At 41.5% G+C, this 24,888-nt stretch overlaps 1 protein-coding gene across 1 annotated transcript; it reads right to left on the reverse strand.

Annotated features, from left to right (window-relative positions):
* Positions 1–15,194: 15,194 nt before the first annotated feature.
* On the reverse strand, positions 15,195–15,789 carry IQCF6 (IQ motif containing F6). The gene is made up of 2 exons (XM_034657241.1): positions 15,775–15,789; positions 15,195–15,563 (listed from the first exon to the last, which is right to left on the reverse strand). The coding sequence occupies exons 1-2, from the start codon at positions 15,787–15,789 to the stop codon at positions 15,195–15,197; spliced, it is 384 nt and encodes a 127-aa protein (XP_034513132.1).
* Positions 15,790–24,888: the final 9,099 nt, after the last annotated feature.

The raw sequence follows: 24,888 nt of genomic DNA on the forward strand, positions 1-24,888 counted from the left end.
AGGGATGGGGGTATTTTCCTCTTAACTTTTTTACTTGAATAAAAACGGGCTGGTTTTAGCATATTGGGGTCCACGCTCTTTTTAAACATTTTTGATGTTATATTATTGCATTTTGGTATACATTACATTTTAAAACAGTTTTTGGTTTATGAGAAGATTGTGAAGATAATTTGTTCCTCCATGCCCCACACCCAGATTTGACACGAGTAAATTAGTAACAAATAGTCACATTTCTTATAATTACTGGGCAAATACAGATACCTTTTTATGAACTAAAAATCCGTAGTTGATTCAGATTTCCTGGTCTTCCCCTAACCCCTTTCCTCTGCTCCAGGACCCCCCATCCAGGACACCGCGGAGGCTCGGTTGGAGGAGGTCTCTCGCAGCACGTGGCCGGCGGCGGACCCTGGAGTTGGATCCGGGCCTTAGAGGCTCGGCGCCCCGCCCCCGGCCTTGGCAGGTGCGCCCCGCCCACCGTCCCACCGTCCACGTCGGAGCCATTCTCAAGCAGGAGCCACTGAGAGAGCAGCGTGGTGCTGAGAGCTCCGGAGTGGGGTTTGTGACCGACGACCAAGGCCTCAGATCCCAGTCTTAAAGGCTCCCAGACGAGCCCGGACGCGTCTGTAAGTGCGCTTGCCTCTTAAGCCTGCCACCTGCCGAGCCGGAGCGGCCTGCTGCTTCCTTCCCTCGCTCCCTGCCCTCCCTGACTGCCACCAATTTTCCACCCGACAGGCTCCTCTTTTTTTTTTTTTTTTTTTTTAATTTGTGATTTAAAAAAATATCTATCCCTATCTCTATCTCTATATCTCCTTTCCCCCAGTTTTGTTGATACAATGGACACACGGCGCTGTGTAAGTCTAAGGTGTACAGCCGAGTGGTCTTAGGAGTGTTGCGCCGTGAGGGGGGCGTGAGTTTCGTTAGCATCCATTACCTCAGGGACAGAGCAGTGGAAAGGCGGGCGCCTGGGTGGTGCGGTGGGTTAGGCGTGGGATTCTCGATCTCCGCTCAGGTCCTGATCTCAGGGTCTTGAGTTTGAGCCCTGCATTGGGCTCTACGCTGGGCGTGAAGCCTACTTAAAAAAAAAACAAAATAAGAAAAAGAACTTTTTTTTCCTTGTCAAAACCTTTTTTTCCTGTGATAAGATCTCTTGGAATGACTCTCTTAACACCTTCCCCCTACGTCACACAGCGGTGTGGCTGCAGTCACCGTGCGCGGTGCCTGACGTCCCTAGCACTCACTTACCTTCCTGCTGGCAGCTTGTACCTTCCACCACCTTCCTCCTGGCCCACACTCTTCCCCTCAGAACGTGGTGGACATTTCTCTGTCGTCTTCTAGCGTCGAGTGTTGCTGTGGGGAAGTTTGATGCTTGTCTGATTTTAAAACACACATTGAGCGGTATTCTACACGCTGTAAAACGCACAGAGTTTAGGGGTACGACTCTGTGGATTTTGAGGAATGTGTACACTCATGTTAGCGTCACCCAAATCTAGAAGCAGAACTTTTCCATTACTCCTGAAAGTACCCGCCTCCACCGCCTGGAGACAACCATTGTTTGATTCTGATCCGTTTGTATCGATGGCATCATACTTAATGTACTCCTTTGTGTCTGACTTTTTCCTCTGGGTCTGTTTACATGACTCATACATGTTGCTGTGAGAATCAAATCTTTGTACCTTTTTTATCGCCGAGTAGTATTCCAGTGTACAAATACACTGTAATTCCGTTATCTGCTTTCCCGATTTTTAAAGCTATTACAAATACTTCTACTATGAACACTTCTGAGCAACCCTTTCTGTGGACATAGGTTTTCCGTTTTCTCTAGTAAAGGCCAAAGAGCAGAATGGCTGAGTCATAGAGTCAAGTGTTTTTTTTAATCTTTATTGGAAATTTCCAAATGGTTTTCTCAAGTGATTGTGCCATTTTACAGCAATACATGAGAATTCCAGATGCTCTTTGCCACTCATCAGGCCTTTTAACTGTAGCGGGTGTGTAGTGGCATCCTATTGTGGTTTTAATCTGTGTTTCTCTTGTAATTATATTATTATATATTATATATATTAATATATATAATATATATATTAATTATATATTAATTATTCTCTAGCATTTTCTCATGTTCTTTTGGGCTATTCTGTATCTTCGTTTTTGAAGTATTTCTTCAGATCTTTTGCCCATTTCGATCGGGTGATTTATTTTTTAATGTTGTTTTGTAGGAATTCTTTATATATTCAGGATGAGTTCTTTATCAGATAAATGTATTGAGACTCTTTACTCTGTGGCTTTGCTTTTAATTATCTTGCTCCATTAATGAGCAAAGAATTTTGCTGAAATAGAATTTGTCGATTTTTTATTTGAAACCAATGTAACATTGTGTGTCAACTTGTATCATGTTGACGATCTTCCATTCCTTGGTTTCTGAATATTTTTATCATGAAAGGATGTTGGATTTGGTCAAAAGCTTTTACTGCATCAATGGAGATGATCATATGATTTTTCCACTTTGTTCTATGAATATATTGTATTACATTGAATGGTTTTTATATGTCGAACCGCCCTTAAATTCTGGGGCTCACTTGGTCATTACGGACCGTCTTTTACATATGCTTTGGATCTACCTTATTAGTATAGTACCTTGTTGAGGATTTTTGCGTCTGTATTCGTAAGGGATATTGAGCTGCAGTTTTCTTTTCTTGCGGTACTTGCCTGGCTTTGGTATGAGGGTAATATTGGCCTCATAGAAAGAGTTAGGACGTGTTTCTCTCTTCTTCTATTTTCTGGAAGAGTTTGAAAAAGATTGGTGTTAATTCTTTAAATGTCTACTAGAATTCACCAGTAAAGCCACCTGATCCTGCACTTTTCTTGTTGGGAGGTTTTTGATTACTGATTCACTCTTACATCAGTCTATTCAGATTTCCTATTTTTTCTGGGGTCAGTTTTGATGATTTGTGTGTTTCTATGAATTGGTCCATTTCATCCATGTTATCCAGTTTGTTGGAGTATAGTTCATAGTATTCTCTTATAAGTCTTTTTAAAGCCACTTTATTGAGGTATGATTGACATACAGAAAGCTGTACATATTTAATGTATACAATATGATTAGTTTGGAGATAAGTATACACCCATGAGACTGCCACCAATATCAAAGCCATAAACTTACCCATCAGCTCCAAAACATTCCTTCCATTCTCTTTACTTATTTATTAAATTACATTTTTTTTCCTTTTGTGGTAAAAGCACTTGACAAAAAAGTCTATCTTCTTAGCTAATTTTTAAGTATGTAATACAGTATTGCTAATTACAGGTTCTATGTTGTATGGTCAATCTCCAGAATTTACTCAACTTGCATAACTGAAACTCTGAATCCTTTGGCTGACACCTCTTCGTTTCCCTCTCCTTCCGCCCTGGTAACCATTGTTCTACTCTCTTTCAGTTTGACTATTTTAGATTTCTCATTAAAGTGGGATCATGCAGTGTTTATCTTACTGGATCTGGCTCATTTCACTTAGCATAACACCCTCCAGGTTTATTCATGTTGTTGGAAATCCTGTCATTTCCTTCCTTTTTATGGCTAATAATATTCCAGTGTGAGTGTGTGATAAGATATATATCACATTTTCTTTCTTCTTCCTAATTGAAGCATAGTTAACATACAGTGTTATATTACTTTCCGGTGTACAGTATAATGATTCAACAATTCTGTTTTTTCTTGCCCCCCCCACAATGATTCAGCAATTCTGTACATTACTCAGTGCTCATCATGAAAAGTGTTCTCTTAATCCCCTTTACCTAATTCACCCACCACCCCCCCATCTCCCCTCCTGCAACCACCAGTTTGTTCTCTGTATTTAAGAGTCAGGTTTTTAGTTGGTTTGTCTCTTCTTTTCTTTGTTTTTTGATTTGTTTCTTAAATTCCACATATGAGTGAAGTCATACGGTACTTGTCTTTCTCGGACTGACTTGTTTCACTTGGCATAATACCCCTTAGGTCCAATCATGATGTTGCAAATGGCAAAATCTCATTCTTTTTTTATGGCTGAGCAATATTCCTTTGTGCATACATGCCGCATCTTCTTTATCCATCCATCCACTGATAAATACTTGGGTTGCTTCCATATCCAGGCTATTGTAAATAATGCTGCAACAAACATACAAATGCATGTATCTTTTTGAATTTAGTGTTTTCCTATTCTTTGGATAAATAGCCAATAGTGGAATTACTGGATCATATGGTAATTCTATTTTTAATATATTTAGGAACCTCCGTACTGTTTTCCACAGTGGCTGTAAAAATGTGCATTCCCACCAACAGTGTATGAGGGTCCCTTTTTCTCCACTTCCTCACCAGCATTTGTTACTTCTTGTCTTTTTGATTTTAGCCATTCTGACAGGTATGAGGTGATATGTCGTTGTGGTTTTGATTTGCATTTCCCTGATGATGAGTGATGCTGAGCACATTTTCGTCTACCTCTTGGCCATTTGTATGCCTTCTTTGGTGAAATGTCTATGCAAGTCCTTTACTTGTTTTGTTATTGAGTTGTAAGAGTTCCTTACATATTTTGGATATTGATCTCTTATCAGATGCATGGTTTGCAAGCATTTCCTCCCATGCCATATGTTGCTTTTTCAGTTTGTTGAATTTCCCTTGTCGTGAAGAAACTTTTTAGTTTGATGTAATCCCACTTACCGATTTTTTCTTTTGATGCCTGTATTTTTGGGGTCATATCCAAGAAATCATTGCCAAATCCAGTGTCAAGAAATGTTCCCTGTGTTTTCTTCTAAAAGTTTTGTTGTTTCAGCCTTTACATTTTAGTCTTTAATCCATTTTGAGTTGATTTTTATATATAGTGTGTAATAAAGGCCTGATTCCATTCTTTTACCTGTGGATATCCAGTTTTCCCATCACCACTTATTGAAGAGACTGTCTTTTCCCCATTGTGTATTCTTGGCACCCTTGTCAAAAACCAGTTGATCATATATGTGTGGGTTTATTTCTGGGCTCCCTATTCAGTTCCTCTGACTTACATGTCTGTTATTATGCCAGTACCATACTGTTTTGATTACTGTGGCTTTGTAATATAGCCTATAATCAGGGAGTATGATACCTCCAGCTTTTGTGGAGCCTGGTGCGGGGCCGAATCCCAAGACCATGAGATTATGACTGGAGCTAAAGTCAGACAATTAACTGACTGAGCCATCCAAGCTCCCTGGTTTGTTAGTATTTTTTCTGTTGTTGTTTTGAAGAGTTTTGCATCTATATTCATCAAGAATATTGACCTGAAGTTCTCTTTTCTTGTGGTGTTTTTGACCTTTGTATCAGTAATGTTGACCTCATAAAACAAATTTGTGAGAGTTTAAGGATTGTTAATAATTTTTGTTTAAGTGTTTGGTAGAATTCACCCATGAAGCTGTCTAATTCTGGACTTTTATTTGTGGGAGTGTTTTGATTGCTGCTTTACCTCCCTATTTGCTATTGGTCTATCCAGGCTTTCTATTTGTGATTCAGTCTTGATAGACTGTATGTTTCTAGGAATTTTTTCATTTCTTCTGCATTGTCCAATTTGTTGGCATATGATTGTTCTTAATAGTCCCTTACGATTTTTATTTCTATAGCATCCATTGTAAAGTCTCCTCTTTTACTCACAATTTTATTTATTTGAATCTTCTCTCTTTTTCTTAATTAGTCCAGCTAAGGGTTTGTTGATTTTTGTTTATCTTTAAAAAAAAAAACCCTTCATTTCATCAATTTTTAAATTGTTTTTCTGTTCTTTGTTTCATTTATTTCTGCTTTAATCTATTTTCTTCCTTCTACTAATTTTGGGTTTAGTTTGTTCTTTTTCTAGTTCCTTGGGGTATAAAGTTAGGTTGTTTGAGATCTTCTATTTTAGGTAGACATTTATTGCTATAAATTTCCTTCATATAACTGCTTTTGCCACATCTCGTAAAGTATGTGGCATGTAGTGTTTTCACTTTTGTTTGTCTCTCAGTATATTTTCTAATTTCCTCTTTTATTTCTTCTTTGGCCCAGTGGTTAAGAGTGTGTTGTTTAATTTCTATGTATTAGCGAATTTCCCCCTTTTCTTTCCATTATTGATTTCTATTTTCATTGCATTGTGATTGGAAAAGAGCCTTGGAAGGAGTTCACTCTTCTTCAGTTCATCAAGATTTGTTTGTGACTTAGCATACAATGTGTCCTGGAGAATATTCTGTGTGCACTTGAGGAGAATGAACATGCTGCTGCCATTGGGGGGAATACACCTGTTAGATCCATGTGGTCTGTAGCGTGTTCAGTTCTACTGTTTCCTTATTGATTTTCTGTCTGGATGATTTGTCCATTACTGAGAGTGGGGCATTAACCTCTCCTGCTACTTTATTGTATTGCCATGTGGTGGGTCCACTAGCAGGGGTGTGAGTAGCCGTTCTGCCAGGTCCACAGGGGGCTGGACTGCTTTGGGTCTGCGACAGCGAGCCCACCACTGAGGTATAATTCTTTTATCTTTAGAGTCAGTAGTAAATGGACTCATTTTCTTTTTTTGATTTTAGTTATTTATCTCTCTCTTTTTCTTTTGGTGAGTCTAGCTAAAGGTTTGTCAATTGTGATCTTCTCAAAGAACCAATGTTTTGTTTTATTGATTCTATCATTTTCGTATTCTCTATTTCATTTATCACTAATCATTATTATTTTCTTCCTTCTGCTATCATTGGGTTTGGTTTGCTCTTCTGTTTCTAAAAGATGTAAAGTTAGGTTATTTAATTTGAGATATTTTTTAATGTAGACATTTTATAATAGTAATAGTGAGGCCATTGCAGCTCTCTTTTTTACTATTTTTTAAAGACTTTATTTATTTATATGACATAGAGAAAGAGAGGGCACAAGCAGGGGGAGCGGGAGAGGGAGAAGCAGACTCCCCGCTGAGCAGGGAGCCCAACATGGGGCTCGATTTCAGGACCCCGGGATCATGACCTGAGCCGAAGGCAGATGCTTCACCAACTGAGCCACCCAGGTGGCCCAATGTTTTTGTGTATTTTTAAAAAAGATATTTTCTTAGTGGTTATGAGGGGATTACTATTAACACCCTAAATTTATAACAATATACTTTGAATTGATACCAACTTAGCTTCAGTAGCATACAAAAATTTTATCCAGAAAGCTCCATTCCTCCAAAGTTGTTATTGCCACAAATTCTATTTTTATGCATTGTGTTCATTTGCATAGATATATTATTTTTTCATACATTTGTCTTTTAAATAACATAGGAAATAAAAAGAAGAGCTACAAATGAAAAGAAGAAGGCCCACACAATAATACTAGCTTTTCTTTTTATGTGTATAGTTTACTGGAGTTCTTTATATCTTGATAAGGCTTTAAAATTCTATCTAGTGTCGTTTTATTTCAATCTGAAGTACACCTTTTAGTATTTCTTATAGGGAAGTCTTTGTGGTGCACACTTGCAGCTTTCTGGGAATCTCTTCATTTCTTTTTCATTTTAGAAAGACAGTTTTGCTGAATATGGAATTTTTGGTTGACAGATTTTTCTTTCGGCCCTTTAAAACTATCATCCCACTCCCTTCTGGTCTCCCTGGTTTCTGATGAGAAATCTGTTCATTCTGCTAAGGGTCTTTTATGCATGATGAAGTTTTCTTTTGCTAATTTCAAGATTCTCTTTTTGTCATTGGCCTTAGATGATTTAAATATAAAGTGTCTCAGTGTGGGTTTCATTCTGTTTATCCTTCTTGGAGTTTATTGAACTTCTAGGAGATTTAGATTATTTTATTTTATTAAATATGGGAAGTTTTTAGCCACTGTGTCTTCAAATATTCTGTCTGCCCCTTTTTCTCTCCCCTCTTAATCTGGGATCCTGTTATGCATATTTTAGTACTTTTCATAGCGTCTCATTCTCTTAAGCTCTATTTATTTTTCTCTGTTCTCTTTTTATTTGTTCTCAGACTGGATAATTTCAGTTGGCCTTTCTTCATGTTCACTGATTCTTTCTTCTGCCTGCTGAAATCTGCTGTTGAAACCCACTTGTAGTTTTCATTTTGGTTATTGTACATTTGAACTCCAAAATTTCTGGTTGGTTCCTTTTTATAATTTCTTTTTCTCTGTCAGTATCTCTATTTGGTTCATACGTTATTGTTCCAGTTTCCATTAGCTCTTTGTCAATGGTGTCAATAACTCTTTGAGAATATTTAAGACAGTTGATTTAGAGTCTTTGTCTGGTTGGTTCAATGTCTGTGCTTCCTCAGGGACAATTTATGTTCATTTCTTCTGTAAATGGGTCATACTTCCTGTTTCTTTGCATGTTTTGCAACTTTTTGTTGAAAACTGAACATTTTGATTATAATGTGGTAACTCTGGAAGTCAGAATCTTCTCTCTCCCCAAGTCATCTTTCTATGGCTTGCTGTGGGCTATAGTTTTTGTTTAGTGACTTTTCTAAATTATTATTTTAAGTCTCTGTTCTTCTTAATATGTGGTCTCTGCAGCCTGTTTTCCTTTAGTTGTGTTCAGCTAGTGATTTGTTGGAAAATTTCTTGAATGCCAGGAGAGAGAAGAAACAAAGAAAGGAAAAAGGACTCTCCTGGGTTTTGCAAAGTGTTTCTGCACTGGGACACTCCTTCAACACTTAGCCGGGCCATGTAGAACTCTGCCTTAGTGTTCAGTTCCTGTTTGATCTTAGCTTAGAGATCAGAGAGAGCTGAAAGCTTCAGGTCTTTGTAGGTGTTTTCGGGGCATAAGTGTTGCCCTGGTCATGAACACAGCTTTTTAAATCTCCCAGTATACCCAGGCACTTTGAATGCCCTAATTTCTGAAAGAAACTATCCCCAGATTTTCCTGTGAGGCCTTTAGCACTCTCATGTCTGCCTCAACTATAATCTCTTTCCCCAAGCCGCTGAGGTTGTGCACCTGCCTTACATTGTTCCAGGAATGCTTACTGCTCTTCTGCCCCAAATGAGCTCTGACATAGGCAAACCAAAAGGAAGTGCCTTGCATTAGTCCTTCACATAACACCTGGGCAGATTAGACCAGCAAACACAATTCCATGGGAGTATGGTCTGCTTTGCTCTGGAACCAGTAACCAGCTCCCTTTCTGAGGACGTGGGCTGCCATCTTCAAGATAACCCTCATTCTGTAGATGGGGGGAACAATGGCAAGTAAAAACGCCACAAAATCTCCCTACTGTTTTTAAATTGTATTTTTCTTTGGAGTGCCTGGGTGGCTCAGTTGGTTAAGTGTCTGACCATTAATTTCAGGGTCGTGAGTTCAAGCCCTGTGTTGGGGCTCAATGCTGGGCATGAAGCCTACTTTTAAAAACATTGCCTTCTTTAATTGACAGTCATTTGGTTACTGTAAACTTTTGACTGTTTTCCAGAGTGTGGACAAAGTTGATTGTGATAGTTTTTGTTTGACTTTTTGATGTTTCTATGGAGAAGTGGGCCCTTGGAGCTACCTACTTTGTCATTTTCACTGATATCGCTCCACTTCTGCTTTTTTTCTAGAAACTTTAGTTTTAGCTCTTACATTTGCGACTTAGGTCTTTGTTGAATTAATTTTTGCATGTGATGTGAGATAGGGGTGAATGTTAGCTTTAATCCTTGTGAATATTCAGTTGTTCCAGCATTGTTTGTTCAAAAGACTCTACTTTCCACTGAATTATATTGGCACCCTTTTAAAAATTAGTTGACCATAAATGGGTGGGACTATTTCTGGATTCTATTTTGTCTCATTGATGTATTTTTTACCTTAATAAACACCACACTGTCTTAATTACTGTAGCTTATAGTAAATTTGAGGTCAGGTCAGGTAAGCCCTTCAATTTTATTTTATTTTTTTCAAGATTGTCTTGGCTGTTCTAGGTCCTTTGCATTTCAACATAGGTTTTAGAATTAGCCTTTTGAGTTTTACAAAAACAATCTTCTGGAATTTTGTTAGGATTTCATTGAATATATAGATCAATTTGTGGAAAATAATTTTAACAGGATTGTTATTCATGAATATGGCATATCTTTTCATTTATTTCAGTCTTTAATTTCTCTCAGCAATGTTGTTTAGTTTTCAGTGTAGGAGTCTTCTATTTATGTTGTTTCTTAGGCATTTGATTTTATTTATTTATTAGAGAGAGAGAGCATGAGTGGGGGAAAGGGCAGAGGGAGAGGAAGACAGACAAGCAGACTCCCTGCCAAACACAGAGCCTGATGCTGGCCTGATCCCAGGACTCTGAGATCATGATCTGAGCCAAAGTCAGATGCTTAACGGACTGAACCACCCAGGCGCCCCTGCATTTGATTTTTGTGACGCTATTGGAAACACTTAAGTTTAATTTCAGTTTGCAGTTTGTTGTTAGATACAACTTACTTTTTTACTGTGGTAAAATATACGTGACATGAAATTTGCCATCTTAACTATTTGTAAGAGTACATTTCTATGGGGTTAAGTACATTCACATTGTTAAGTAACAGCGTTATACGCAAATAATGAATCATGGAACTTTACATCAAAAACTAGGGATGTACTGTATGGTGACTAACGTAATATAATAAAAAATTATTATAAAAAATAAAAGTAACAGTCGCCACCATCCATCTCCAAATCTCTTCCATCTTCTCCACCTGACTCTGTACCCATTAAACACTAACTTCCCATTCCCTCCTACCCCTGCCCCTGGCAAACACCATTCTACTTTCTGTTTCTATGACTTTGACTACTTTAGGAGTTTCATATAAGAGGAATCATAGTGTTTGTTCTTTCATGACTGCCTTATTTCATTTAGCATTATGTCCTCAGGGCTCATTCATATTGTAAATTATGTCAAAATTCCTTCTTTCTGAAGGCGGAATAACATTCCATACATGCTTCATTTTGTTAATGCATTCATCCATCAATGGACACTTGGGTTGCCTCCACCTTTTGGCTATTGCGAATATGTTGCTATGACCATGCGTGTGTAAGTATCTGTTGAATTTCTCCTTTCACTTCTTTTGGGTATATACCCAGAATTGGACTTGCTGGGTCATATGGCAATTCTATTTGTAATATTTTGAGGATTGCCATATCATTTTCTACAACCACTGTACCATTTTGCATTCCCCCCTGCAATGCCCAAATGTTCCAATTTCTCCACATCCTTGCCAACACTTGTTGTTTTGGTTTTTTGTTTGTTTTTTAATAAAAGTCGTCCTACTGGGTATGAAGTGGTATCTCATTGTGGTTTTGATTTGCATTTCCCTAATGACTAGTGATGTTGCACATCTTCTCATGGGCTTGTTGGCCATTTGCATATCTTCTTTGGACAATTGATTTTTGTATCCTGTGACTGTTCTAAACTCATGTATTCCAGTAGTTTGGGGGGTAGATTCTTTATGACTTTCTATGTACGTAATCAGGCTGTTTAAAAATGCAGATAGCCTTGGTACTTTTGTTCTAATCATTATGCCTTTTATTTTTTATAAACAGACTTTCCTTTTAGAGCTGTTTTAGGCATATGGAAAAATTGAGCTGAAAATAGAGTTCCCATGGGCTCTCTGCTCCCCATCCTGCTGCACACAGTTTAACTTATTGTTAACATCTTGCATTAATGTGGTACATTTATTATAATTGACAAACTGATATTGATACCTTATTATTAACTAAAGTCCATAATTTACATGAAAGTTCACTTTGTGTATGTAGCTCTATGGTTTTTGTCAAATATATAATTTCATGTATCTGCATTTATAATATCGTACAGAATGGCTCTAATACCATACAACTTTCCTGAGCTTCGCTTATTCATCCCTCAGTCCCTCCGCCAAACACCTGCCAGCCATTTACTCCCTCTATAGTTGGCCTTTTCCAGAATGTCATATAGTTGGAATCATGTAATATGTAGCCTTTCCAGACACTTCTACCTCACAATATGCCTTTAAGTTTCCTCCATGTCTTTTTCATGGCTTGAGAGCTCATTTCTTTTCTCACTAAATATTCCGTTGTGGTGTGAATGTACCACAGTGAGTTTATCAGTTTACCCAGTGGAAGGACTTCTTGGTTGCTTTCAGCTTTTGACAATTATGAATACAACTGCTGTAAGCATTCATATGCAGATTTTTGTGTAGACATATGTTTTCAACTCACTTGAGTAAATCCAAAGAAGCTCAACTGCTGGATCCTGTAGGGAGCCTACTTCAGTTTTCTGTTAAACTGCCACACTGTCTTCCGGAGTGGCTGTGCCATTTTACGTTCCCACTAGCACTGAATGAGAGTTCCTGTTGCTCCACATCTTAGCCAGCATTTGGTGCTGTCAGTGTTTTGACTTTAGACTTTCTAATAATAGATATATAAGCTTATGTCATTTTTAACTCTCAGTGCTGTAATAACATTTGATGTTGCACATCTATCTTTTCATAGGCCAGTTTGCCATCCGTACATCTTTTCAGGTGAAGTACCTGCTCAGGTCTTTTCTTAATTTTCAATGAGTTGTTCATTTGTTATTGTTGAGTGTTCAGGGTCCTTTGTATTTTTAGATAACAAACCCTTATCAGATGTGTCTTTTGCGAATATTTTCTTCCATTTTGTGGCTTGTCTTCTCTTTCTTTCGGCAGTGTCTTTGCAGAACAGAAGTTTTTATTTTAATGAAGTTCAGCTTGTGGATTATTTCTTTCATGGCTCTAGGAGTATTATGCTTCTGTGATCCATTTTGAGTTGATTTTTGTGAAGGGTGTAAGGTCCGTGTCTAGCTTCACTTTTTTTCACGTGGATGTCCAGTTTTTTCAACATCATTCGTTGTAAAACCTTTCCCCATTGGATTGCCTTTCTCCTTTTTCAAAGTTCCGTTTCCTGTATTTGTGTAGGCTGATTGCTGGGCTCTCTCTTCTGTTCCACTGATCTACTTGTCTGTTCTTTCAACAATACCACACTGTCTTGATTACTGTAGCTTTACTGTAAATCTTGAAATTGCACAGTGCCATCTCCTTTTGGGTTTGCCATGTGGGACAGAGAGAAGCAGAAGAGAAGGCAGGATGGAGACCCTGAACGGTGGGATCAGAACTGAGGTTGGAGATGTATCAGGTGAGGGGCTTGAGAGCATGCGGTGGGCATCCTGGGAGCAAGGAGATGAAATGTCACCTGGGAATCCTTTTTCAGGGCTGGAAGGGACCGGTAGGCGATGGGCCCTCACTTGCTGAACTATCTTCTTAGGGGCCCAGTATGCTTGACCAGTCTGAGGGTCAAAATATTTCTTTGTTGATCAGGCCTAGGGCACATATCTCTTGGGACCACAATGTCGCCTGGGGGTGGAGCAAGAAGGGAGAGTCCTTCAGAGTGCCCTCAGGCCCCCTCCTGCCCCAAGGCTGCAAGCATCACCCTCCATCCCCACTTCTAGTGTTTCAGTGTATTCTCAGGGAGAGTTCCTTCTGCAGCTCCAGTCTCAATGACAGTGGGGAAGAGAAGGGAGGGTCTGTGATGCTCCGTGAGGTGTCTGCCTCTGGAAGCCCCAGCTGCAGCCTCCGCTCTGCTGGGGACGCACAGGCGGCTCCACCCATCCAGGCCAACTCTGGCCACAGACCTGGCAGCTAAAGGGGATCCTCTCTGTGGACTCCTGCCCTATGTCTCATTCACCTCCTCTGCCTGGTGCTGGGAAGGGCTTAACTCAGCGGTTTCCAAATCGGTTTCCAAATCGTGGCTGCACATTGAATTCCAATGCCCAGGCCTCTCCTGACACCACTTAAAGCAGAATCTCTGGGTGGGCCCGGGCGTTAGTATGTTTTGTGTCCACTGTAGGTTGAGAGTCAGAGACTGAAAGCCTTGCCAGCCTGGGTTTTCACTACCTCTCACCGCAGGGGTGGCGCCTGCAGGCATCTTCATGCAGAATTCCACCCTGCTCAGCATGCACACCTAACTAGACTCCCACCACTCGCTCTGGCAAGGCGAGCAGGTGAGAGCCGTGTCCAAAGCTCCTGAAGGGGCTCCTTTGGAAGAGCAAGGTACCTGGTGCATCATCGCCACCTGCAGCTACTGAAGACATTGGGTGTCAGACTGATCCCTGAACCCCCACACCTGCCACAGCTCTTCTGGGGACACCCTCCCCTGAGCCCCAGACACACGCATAAGTGAGCGCACCCCTGAAGGGAGGAAAAGTCTTACCCAGCTGCAAGGCCCTCTGTCTTCTGTACCCTCCCCTCCTGGCCCTCCCGCCCCTCAGGCAAGGCCACCCATTGCAGCCCCCTAGGGAGGGTCATGAGCCTCAGGTTCTTGGAGGCAGGTTCAGAAACAAACATCTGAGGGACCTTGAGCATCAAAGCAGAGGCTGTGAGACTGGTACCCAGAGGGCTGAGTGTTAGTAGGAGACTAAGCCCGCAGAGGCCCATCGGCACCCCCCAGAGGCCGGCCTTGCAGAGGCCGTGGCAGTCTGTGGGAGGGTTGCGACCAAGGCAGGGGTCTTGAGGGGAGTGCCAGAACAGCTGCCTCTGAAGATGCGGTAAGATTTAGAGGGTCCATCCCCAAACCAGTGACTTCCAGTGGCACAGGGACAGCCCTTCCCCCTGCCCACTCCTAGACACCCTCCCTTGATTCCTCCGCTCCACCTCCCTGAGCTTTCTCTCCCCTCCCCCTCGGTGCCTGGTTCTCGGGGGAGTGGCCGGGAAAGGGGAGGGAAGCCTTGTCTCAGCCCCTGGGGCCTAAGCTGCAGGCACAGCTGCTACTGCTCAGCTCCTGCCCTGGCCTTCCCCAGGGCCCCCTCTGGCGGAACATCCCCCAGCAAGGCACAGTGCCTGGCCCACTGCTGCTCAGCTGGGCGTCCTGCCCTCCTGGCCCCCTGCCGAGCGCTGTGCTGGCCCTGAGGGCCCTGCCCAGCACAGGGCTGTGGAATCCTGGCCTTCCCAGCTGGCTCTGGCTGCGGCCTAACTCTTTGGTGTCCTACCCTGAATGGAGAAGCCTGTGGAGGAGCGGCAGAAAAATTAAGACCAGGGCATGGCCCTGCTTGTGAAGCTGGGATCAGGTTGAGGTGTCAGAGCCTATCCTGGGCCTGGGGTCTCATATGGGTGCAAGACGGCTCACGTTTGCCATGGGTGCAAGGGCCTAGGGTGGTGTGTCCCGGGATGGGCTCTAGACCATTGCTGAGGGGCTGATCTCTCTTGTATGGGTCTAATTTCCAAAGGGCAAGACTGTGGTCAGTAAGTGTCTTTATTGGAAGAGAGATCCAGTCTCCTTGGTTCTGCTAGCGCCCTAGGTCAAGAGGATTTCGATGTCAAGCTCCAGCCGGCTGGCTTTGACCTCATAGCGGCCCCGGATCAGGCCCCGGGTTTGGCTGGTATGCCAGCGCCAGTGAGACTGGATGATGCAGGCCGCCTGGCGAGCCTGGAGAAACCGTCTGCGGGCCTGCCACATTCGAACCTGGGCCTGCACCTTTACCACTGCCCACTCCTGGCAGGTGTAGAGTCTCAGGGCCAGGCGCCGTCTCTGCTCCAGCATCTTGGCCTGCATCGACCTCCACCAGCACTGGATGACCCAGGCCCTGAGTGCCGCGTGCAGTAGCGTCCGGCGGACCACGTTGCCACGCCACCATGACTGAATCTTTATGGCTGCCTTCTCTGACTGATCGGGGGAGGGAAGAACACGGAGATGCTCAGTCGGGTACCCGCCCGTGGCTGTCCCCGTCTGTGGTGCTGGGAAGAAAGGGGACCTGGCACAAGCGGCCCTGCCCCCTAGTTTCCAGGCCCATCCATCTTATTTCCAGTCTCCCACTCCTCTGTAGTGACCGCTCATCATCCACCAGGCAGATGCCCGCCGTGCGGGCCTTACTCACATTTTGCGTGTCCATGGCCCCGATCTTCACAGTCCACTCATCCATCAGTTAGGACACCTTAGTCTTTAGCCCCGCCCTCAACTGTTAGTCACCCCCCTCATTAGACTCCGCCCACCTGCACACAAGCCTCCCCCTCATCAGCTCCTCTCCATACACATTTTTGCCACATCTCTGTCCCCTCTCCTCTTGTTCGTGTCTCCTTGCGGGTTACCCAGTGCCCTCATTTGTTGGTTCCCGTCATTTTGGGGGCCTGCCGTTATCTCTTGCTTGCAGTATTTCTCAGAGCCCACTGGCGTCTTAAGTCCTGCTCTTTCTACACCTTCCAGTCACTTCTTTCTGCTCCTGCTGGTGGCAGCAAAGAGAGAGGCACGCAACTCTCCTTCAAGTAAGGGGTTTTACCGTAGGAACGCCCATCCATAGCCAGTTGGGATTTCCAGAAGCTTAAGTGGCAGAGCCCGTGGGAGGGCCCCCAAGCACTGTGTTCACAGGCAAGTATGATTTCATGTAAAATTTGTGAAAGCAAGATTCTTTAGCTGCAATTGGAGAGGACCTTTGTCTCCGCCTCTCTGGCGCCCTCTGGCGCCCTTCTATTGGGTGGTGCGGACCGTGCGGCAGCCTCCTCTGGGACACGACTAAGGAGAAGGAGAGTTAGGATGTGCATACTTAGTTTGGGTTAAATGAGACAAATTTACGTGGTTCACAGTCACCCCTGGGAACAGACACGTCCTTGCTAGGCTCCTACCAGCTAATGTGCCATGGGGTGAATTTGCGTGGGCAAAGGCTGCTACGGTCACATGAACGATATGAACGGGTCCTCCAGCGCCTGGCACCAGAAGTAGGTGGGCAGGGGAGGAAGAGGGAGGTTTGAAAAGTATGGAGACAAGAGCTGGTCTGTAGAAAGTTCTTCCTGTTATCCAATTCTGTTCTCAACCGATGCCTGATTAAAACTGAAGTTCTGTCTTGTTGGGAATATATTTGAGAGTGCAGTGAGACAATTATAAAACATACCATACTTTTTTCTTACTTCGGTGTGAATTTTGTGAAAGAGAATTGATCAGAATGAAATCCTGTGATTTCAGGGCAGCAGCTAGGAGAGCTGCTATGAACAGTGTGTCAGGCAGCATGAGAAATCACATTTTATGCGTCCAGAGCATCCATAATAAACACATTTTTATCAAACATGATATTGCAAAATCATCATATGAAGAAGTAATCACAGGTTATGCTGCAAAAAAAAATGTTGGGAAAACATGATAGAGGTGGGACAGTGACTTAATATACACATTGTGTTATGCTTTAGTATTTTCCAACTTTTGAAAATTTATAATTTGTTGTGATTTTTTATTTGTCCTACATATTCACCTGTCTAATATTAAGCCAGTAATTTTGCATTCTATTTCTTAAAGCAGGCTTCCAAATTACATAAGCTTCAGGGCCCACAAAACCTGGCTCTGCCCTGCCTTGTGCAGCCAGGTCTCCTGGGAGCTCACGGAAAGCTGTGTTTCTAGGATTCAGAGTTAGGCCGGGAAGTGCGAACGCAGGGGAGGCCGACATGCTGGGAGTCCTTTGGGATTTGGAAGGCCATTCTGGCTCTGGCTTTAGCGTGCGTCCTAGCATTCATTTTTCTGCATGAGGGTTTGCTGGGGGCCCACTCCTTGCTGGTCTGTGCACTGTCTGTGCTCCTGTTTTTGTGTGTCTGGGGCCTCGTGTGATCACTTGTTCTCATGGCCATGGCACTGGTCGTTGGGGTGTCTTACAGGTTTTGACCCTATTGTCAACCACACAACCACTTTTGCATCGTGTTAAAAGTCCCAGGCAGCAGACCCTATCGTTTCCTTTAAGGACTGTCAGTCTGGGCGAGCGGAGTGCTGGTATCCGTCTCTCAAAGACCTCCATCGCCGCACTAGGCATCAGGCATCCATCCACTCCCAGCCCAACCCACCGGAGTGCGCAGAAGGGATCCCCAGGCTGGGGCTGCTGGGACCCTGAGGCTCAGTCCATCTGGGCCAGGTTGCCATGGTCAAGATGCCAGATCCCACTATTCCTTGTGGATCTCTCCCCTACTCCAACTCTGGCCTGGTTGGGTTGTTGCCAGAATATTCTGCCTTTGTCTCCTTCTTAGAAATCCCTGGAAAAACCTGCTCATCGCTTTTATGTTCACACTTTTGCGGGTATTCACAGAGTGGCAGCAGATGGGGCCGAGGGGTAAGATCACAGAGCATGAGCCTTGGCCTCTGTTTTATCAGTTCTCCCCTCCCCAGCTTCCAGCTCTCTTCTGCTTGATTTCTTGCTCTGATTATAAATATGGTGGACCTGTTGCTAAAATTTCAAATAATGCAGAAACATATAAGGTGGAAAGTGAATTTCCCCTGAAATTTGCCCCCAGAGCTCTTCCTCCAAGAATTTATACCATGCACAGCCTAACTTAAATCTTCTATTAAAAATACTTTTTTATTTTTAAGATTTCACTTATTTATTTGAGAGAGAGTGAGAAAGTAGGAGGTGGGGGAGGGGCAAAGGGAGAAGCAGACTCCCTGCTGAGCAGGGAGCCCGATGCCCCTGGGACTCGATCCCGCGACTCCTGGATCATGACCTGAGCTGAAGGCAGATGCCGAACCGACTGAGCCACCCAGGGACCCCCAAGCATAATTTATATTTAATTCATACATTTTATTATTTTTTTAAGATTTTATTTATTTATTCGACAGAGATAGAGACAGCCAGCGAGAGAGGGAACACAAGCAGGGGGAGTGGGAGAGGAAGAAGCAGGCTCATAGCAGAAGAGCCTGATGTGGGGCTCGATCCCAGAACGCCGGGATCACGCCCTGAGCCGAAGGCAGATGCTTAACCGCTGTGCCACCCAGGTGCCCCTAATTCATACATTTTAAGCTAAAACTTCCCTTGGCAATCCTTCTTTACATTATTACTGCCTTGAGGTTGGAGGGCATCCTGGACAATGAGTTATGCCTTTATAGACACAGTGTATCCATGTCCCTAAAGAAATCTAAAACTGTTTTGGGTGTTTTTATGTATCTTTTTAAGTCAGTTGAGGTAGAAATCATAGAACGTAAAATTGACCATCTTAACCATTTTCAAGTATATAATTGAGTGGCTTTTAATACAGCACGATGTTATACAACCATCGTTTCTGCCTACTTCCAGTTTCTGTCCTCAACTTGTTTTAATTCTCATTTCGTCCCCCCAGACAGAAACCATGCAGCCATTAGACGGTCACTTCCCATCACCCTTCTGTCACCCCAGGCCCTGGCGACCACGAACGTGCTTTTAGTCTCTATCGATGTGCCCATTCCAGATGTTTCATATAAATGGAATCGGAGACCACATGCCTTCCGTGCCTCGCTTCTTCCACTTCTCGTGTGTTCCAGGTTCGTCCATGGGATAGCACGCTGTCAGTCTTCAGTTCCGTTCTCTGGCTAAATACTATTCCACTGCATGGGCAGACCCCATGTTGTGTATCCATCCATAAATTGGCAGGTATTTGAGTGATTTTCACTCTTTGGTAATTGTGAATAGTACCGCTCTGAGCGTTTGTGTACAAGTATTGGTCTGAACACCTGTTTTCAGTTCTTTTAGTTACATACCCAGGAGTGGAATGGCTGGGCCATGTGGGGATCCCGTGTTTAACTTTTTGAGGACCCACCAAACTGCTTTCCACAGCAGCCAGACCATTTTATGTTCCCACCAGTCTCCACCTGCTTGCCACACAATTATAGCACCTCATTTGGGGTTATGATTTGCATTTCCCTGAGATAAGTGATGTTGAACATCTGTTCATGTGCTTCTGGGGCATTGTATATTTTTCTTTGGAGAACTGTCTACTGAAGTCCATTGGCCACTTTTAATTGGCTCCTTTGTCTTTTTGTTTTGAGTTGTTAAGTGTTCTTTATATATTCTGGACACTAGGTCCTTATCAGATATATGACTTGAAAATATTTTCTCCCGTTTTGCAGGTTGTCTTTTCACTTCCCTCATAATGCCCTTCGATGCACAACAGTTCCTAATTTTGATGACATCCAGTTTATCTGTTTTTCTTCTGTTGCTTGTGTTTTGGTGTCATAGCTAAGAATCCACTGCCAAGTCCAAGGTCATGAAGTATTATTCCTGGGTTTTCTTCTAAGAGTTTTATAGTTTTATTTCTTACCTTTAGGACTTCGATTCCGAGTTGATACCTGTATATGCTGTGAGATAAGACTCTGACTCCATGCTTTTGCAGGGGGTTACCCAGCTGTCCCAGCACCATTTGTTGAAGAGATTATTCTTTCCCTGAACCTTGGTAGCCTTGTTGAAAATCAATTAAACACAGAGCTATAGGTTTATTTCTGGTTTCTCTATTCTAATCCATTGATCTATGTGTCTGTCCTTACACCAGTACCTCAACAGCTTGATTACTGTAGCTTTGCAGTAAGTTTTATTAATTAAGAAGTTTGTGCCCTCCAACTTTATCTTTTTCAAGATTGTTTTGGCTATTCTGAGACCTTGGCAATTCCATATGAACTTGAAGATTTGCTTTCCATTTCTTTAAAAAAAAAAAAAAGAAGGCAGTGGGAATGAAAGGGATAGTGTTGACGCTGTAAATCAATTTGGGGTATATTAAGTCTTCTGACCCATGAACACAGAATGTCTTTCCATGTATTTAGGTCTCCTTTAATTTCTTTAAACAATGTTTTATAGTTTTAAGTGTACAAGTCCTGCACCTGCTTGGTTAAATTTATTCTTAAGTATTTTTATTCTTTTTGATGCTACTATAAATATAATTGTTTCCCTTTTTTTAAGATTTTATTTATTTGACAGAGAGAGACACAGCGAGAGAGGGAACAGAAGCAGGGGGAATGGGAAAGGGAGAAGCAGGCTTCCTGCTGAGCAGGGGGCCAGATGCGGGGCTCGATCCCAGAACCCTGGGATCATGACCTGAGCCGAAGGCAGATGCTTAACGACTGAGCTACCCAGGTGCCCCTATAATTGTTTCCTTAATTTCATTTCTGAATTTTCCATTGCTGGTGTGTAGAAATATGTATGATTTTTGAGGGTTTTTTTTGTATGTTGCAACTTTGCTGTATTAGTTTATTAGCTGTAATAATTTTTTGGTGGATTCTTTGGCATTTCTATATGTAAGATTATGTTATCTGCAAGTAGAGATAGTTTAACCTCTACTTTTCCAGTTTGGATGCATTTTAGTTCTCTTTCTTGCTTAATTGCCTTGGTCAAAACTTCCAGTGCAACGTTGAATAGCAGTGATGAAAGCAGCCATCTTTGTCTATCCTCATCTCAGAGAAAAAACTTCCAGTCTTTCACCATTAAGTCTGATGTCAGTTGTGGGTCTTTCGTAGCTGCCCTTTATTCAGGTTGAGAAACTTCCTTCTAGTCCTAGTTTATTGAATGGTTTTTGTTGTTGTTGTTTGGTTTTGTTGCTGTTGTTGTTTTTGTTTTACCATGAAGGGCTATTAGCTTTTGTCAAATTCTTTTTCTGTATCAACTGAGATGATCATGTGATTTTCGCCCCTTTATTCTATTAACGTAGTTTTTCGTGTGTTGCACCTACCTCGCTTGCATTCCTGGGATAAATCCCGTTAGGTCACGGTGTGTATTCCTTTAAATATGCTCTTGGATTTGATTTCCTAGTATTTTGCTGAAGTTTTTGCATTGCACTCATAATCGTTATTGGTCTTTAAGGATTTTTTTCTTATGGTATCTTTTGTCTGGCATTGGTGTCGTGGCAATACCAAAGATTGAGTTAGGAAGCATTCCCTTCTCTCCTGTTTTTGGGCAGCGTGTTAGAACGAATGATATCAGTTCTGCTTTATTGTTTGATAAAATTCACCAATGAAGTCAACTAGTCCTGGACTTCTCTTTATTGGAAATTTTTAAATTACTGCTTCAATCTCTTTCCTTGTTATAGGACTTTTCAGATTTTCTATTTCTTCTTCAGTGAGTTTTGGTTCTTTGTACATGTCTAGGAATTTGCCTATTTCACCTTGGTTATCTCATTTGCTGGCATACAGTTGTTTATTAGATTCTTTTATGATTTTTTTATTTTATAAGGTCCCCGCTTTCATTCCTGATTTTAGTAATTCGAGTCTTTTCTCTTTTCAGTTGTTCAGTCTAGCAAAATATTTGTCAATTCTGTTGGTCTTTTTAGAGAATCAACTTCTGGTTTTATTGATCAGTTGCTTTTCTTTTTTTAAAAGATTTATTTATTGATTTGAGAGAAAGAGAGAGAGCATGAGTGGGAGGGGCATAGGGAGAGGGAGAGAGAATCCCAAGCCGACTCCATGCTGAACACGGAGCCCATCGCGGGGCTTGATCTCACAACACTAAGATCACAACCCAAGCCAAAACTATGAGTCAGATGCTTAACTGGCTGAGCCACCCAGGCACCCCTGTTGTTTTTCTGTTTTCTATTTTGTTCATCTCAGCTCTAATCTTTATTTCTGTCCTTCTGCTTCCTTTACATTTAGTTTGCTCTTCTTTTTTCTAGTTTTTTGAAGTGGAAGTTTATTAATTTGAAATACTCTTTTTTTAAGTTTATTTATTTAAGTAATATCTACCTTGAATGTGGGGCTTGAACTCATGACCCCGAGGTCAAGAGTCACACACTCTTCCAACTGAGCCGGCCAGGCACCCTGAGATATTTCTTCTTTCTTAATTGAGGCATTTATAGCTATAAATTTCCCTCGGAGCACCAGCCCTCATTTGGGGATGTTGTGGGGTATTTTTTAAAATCATATAAAGGTATTTTCTAACTTTTCTTGTGACTTCTTTTTGACCCATTAGTTGTTTAAAAGTGTGGTTTGTTTTTGGTTTTGTTTTTTTAAAGATTTTATTTATTTAGAGAGCATGTGCACGTGCATGAGTTGGGGGAGGGGCGGAAGGAGAGACAAAAAGAACATCAAGCAGACTCCGAGATGAGCACTGCGCCCTTCGTGGGGCTCCATCTCATGACCCTGAGATCATGACCTGAGCCAAAATCAAGAGTCGGATGCTTAACTGACTGAGCCACCCAGGCACCCCTAAAAGTGTGTTTTTGATTTCCACAAAGTGGTAAATTTCCCAGATTTCCTTCTATTATTAATGAATGATTTTTAATAACATTTGCTATTCATTTATATTTCTATTATCATTACATGGTGGTCAGAGAAGATACCCTGTATGATTTCAGTCTTTTTCAATTTATTGAGACTTTTTGGCCTACCATATGGTCTGTCCTGAAGAATGTTTAACGTGCCCTCGAGGAGAATGGGTGTCCTGCTGGTGTTGGGTGGGGTGTTCTATAGATGTGCGTCAGGTCTGGTGGTGTAGAGTGATGCCCACAGCTTCCATTTCCTTGTCCATCTTTTGTCTAATTGATTTATTGATTAGTCTCCAGCTATTATTGTTGAACTTTCTATTTCTCCCATGATTTCTGTCAGGATTTGCTTCCTGTATTTTGGAGCTCTTGTTACGTGCATACGTGCTTGTAATTACTACATATTCTTGATAGATTGACCCTTGTATTACTATGTAATGTCTTTTTTGCCTGGGGTATCTTTTTCCATCCTTTCACTTTCAACTTGTTTACGTTCTTGGATGCAAAGAGAGTGTCTTGTAGACACAATATAGTTGGGCCGTGTGTTTTTTGTTTTTTGTTTTTAATTTTAGAGAGGGAGCAAGGGGGAGGAACAGAAGGAGAGGGAGAGAATCTTAAGCAGGCTCCATGCCCGGTGCAGAGCCTGACATGGGACTTGATCTCACAACCCTGATCGTGACTTGAGCCGAAATCAAGAGTTGGATGCTTGACTGACTAAGCCACCCAGGCACTCTGTTTTGTGTTGTTTTTCAATCTATTCTGCCATCCTCTGCTTTTTGATTGGAGAGTTTAATCTGTTTAATGTAATCATTGATAAGAAAGAACTTCCTTCTGCCATTTTGCTGTTTGTTTTCTATATGTCATATCCTTGGTGTTTTTTTTTTTCAATTCCTTCCTTACTGCCTTCTTTTGTGTTAGATTTTCTAGTTTACCATTTTGATTTCCTTCTTGTTTCCTTTACTATATATTTTTTAATTTTTTGTTAGTGTCAATCTGAGGATTACAATTAGCATCTTAAATTACAACAACCTAGTCAAATTAATACAATTTAGTTTCAATAGTAGGTAAAAACTTTGGTACTATATTGCTTTGCCCTATCTTATGTTCTTTTTGTCCTTACACTTTAATTTATCCTTGAGTATTTAATAGTTTGTTGTTGTTGTGGATGGAATGTTTTATCTAACCCAATTTCCATTTGGTTACTATTAATACAGAGAAACACCACTGATTTCTGTATATTTATTTTATATTAGGCCACATACCAAATATTCTCTTATTTTCATTGATAGTTTTTTCTTCTTAGATTCTCTTGGAATTTCTAGGTATATGATCATATCAGCAGCAGAAAGAAATAATTCTTATTTCCTTTTCAAAATTTATACTGATTTTCCCAGTTGATTGCATTTGCTGGAACCAAAACACTGTGTATAATAGGAATGATAGAAGACATCCCTGTCAGTTTCCTGATTCTATTGGTAATAGTTTTCTTTCCCTGCACCATTTAGAATGCTTTTGCCTCAAACAAAAAAAAATGTTTTCATCAATTTTAAGTAGTTTTTTTCTATTCCAGTTTTACCCAGAATGTTATTAAGATCAGCTGCTGAACTTTATAAGCACCCTTTTTAGCATATATTGATTTGATCAAGAGGCTGTTCATTTTTCCTTTAAATTGTTCACTAAGGACATATGCTAATTCTTCCTGATATCAAGCCATTCCTGAAATAAACTATTTAATCTTATTGTATTCTTCCTTTGACATATTGCTGGATTCTATCTGGTAATGTTTTGTTTTACATTTTTACATCTATAATGATTAGTGAGATTGAACTATTATATTGGTCATTGCTCAGCAAACTACTGTTCCTCCCACCCACCGCCCATGGCCAGGCCAAGTCTGGCCCAATGCCCATTTCAGTACAATCCATGACCTAAGAATGATTTTCACATTTTTAAATGGTTGAGGGAAAAAAAGCAACAACAGAAGAATAATAACATTTTGTGACACTTGAAAATTATATCAAATTCAAATT

The sequence above is a fragment of the Ailuropoda melanoleuca genome, chromosome 4 (assembly GCF_002007445.2).
Source record: "Ailuropoda melanoleuca isolate Jingjing chromosome 4, ASM200744v2, whole genome shotgun sequence".
Lineage (NCBI taxonomy): Eukaryota > Metazoa > Chordata > Mammalia > Carnivora > Ursidae > Ailuropoda > Ailuropoda melanoleuca.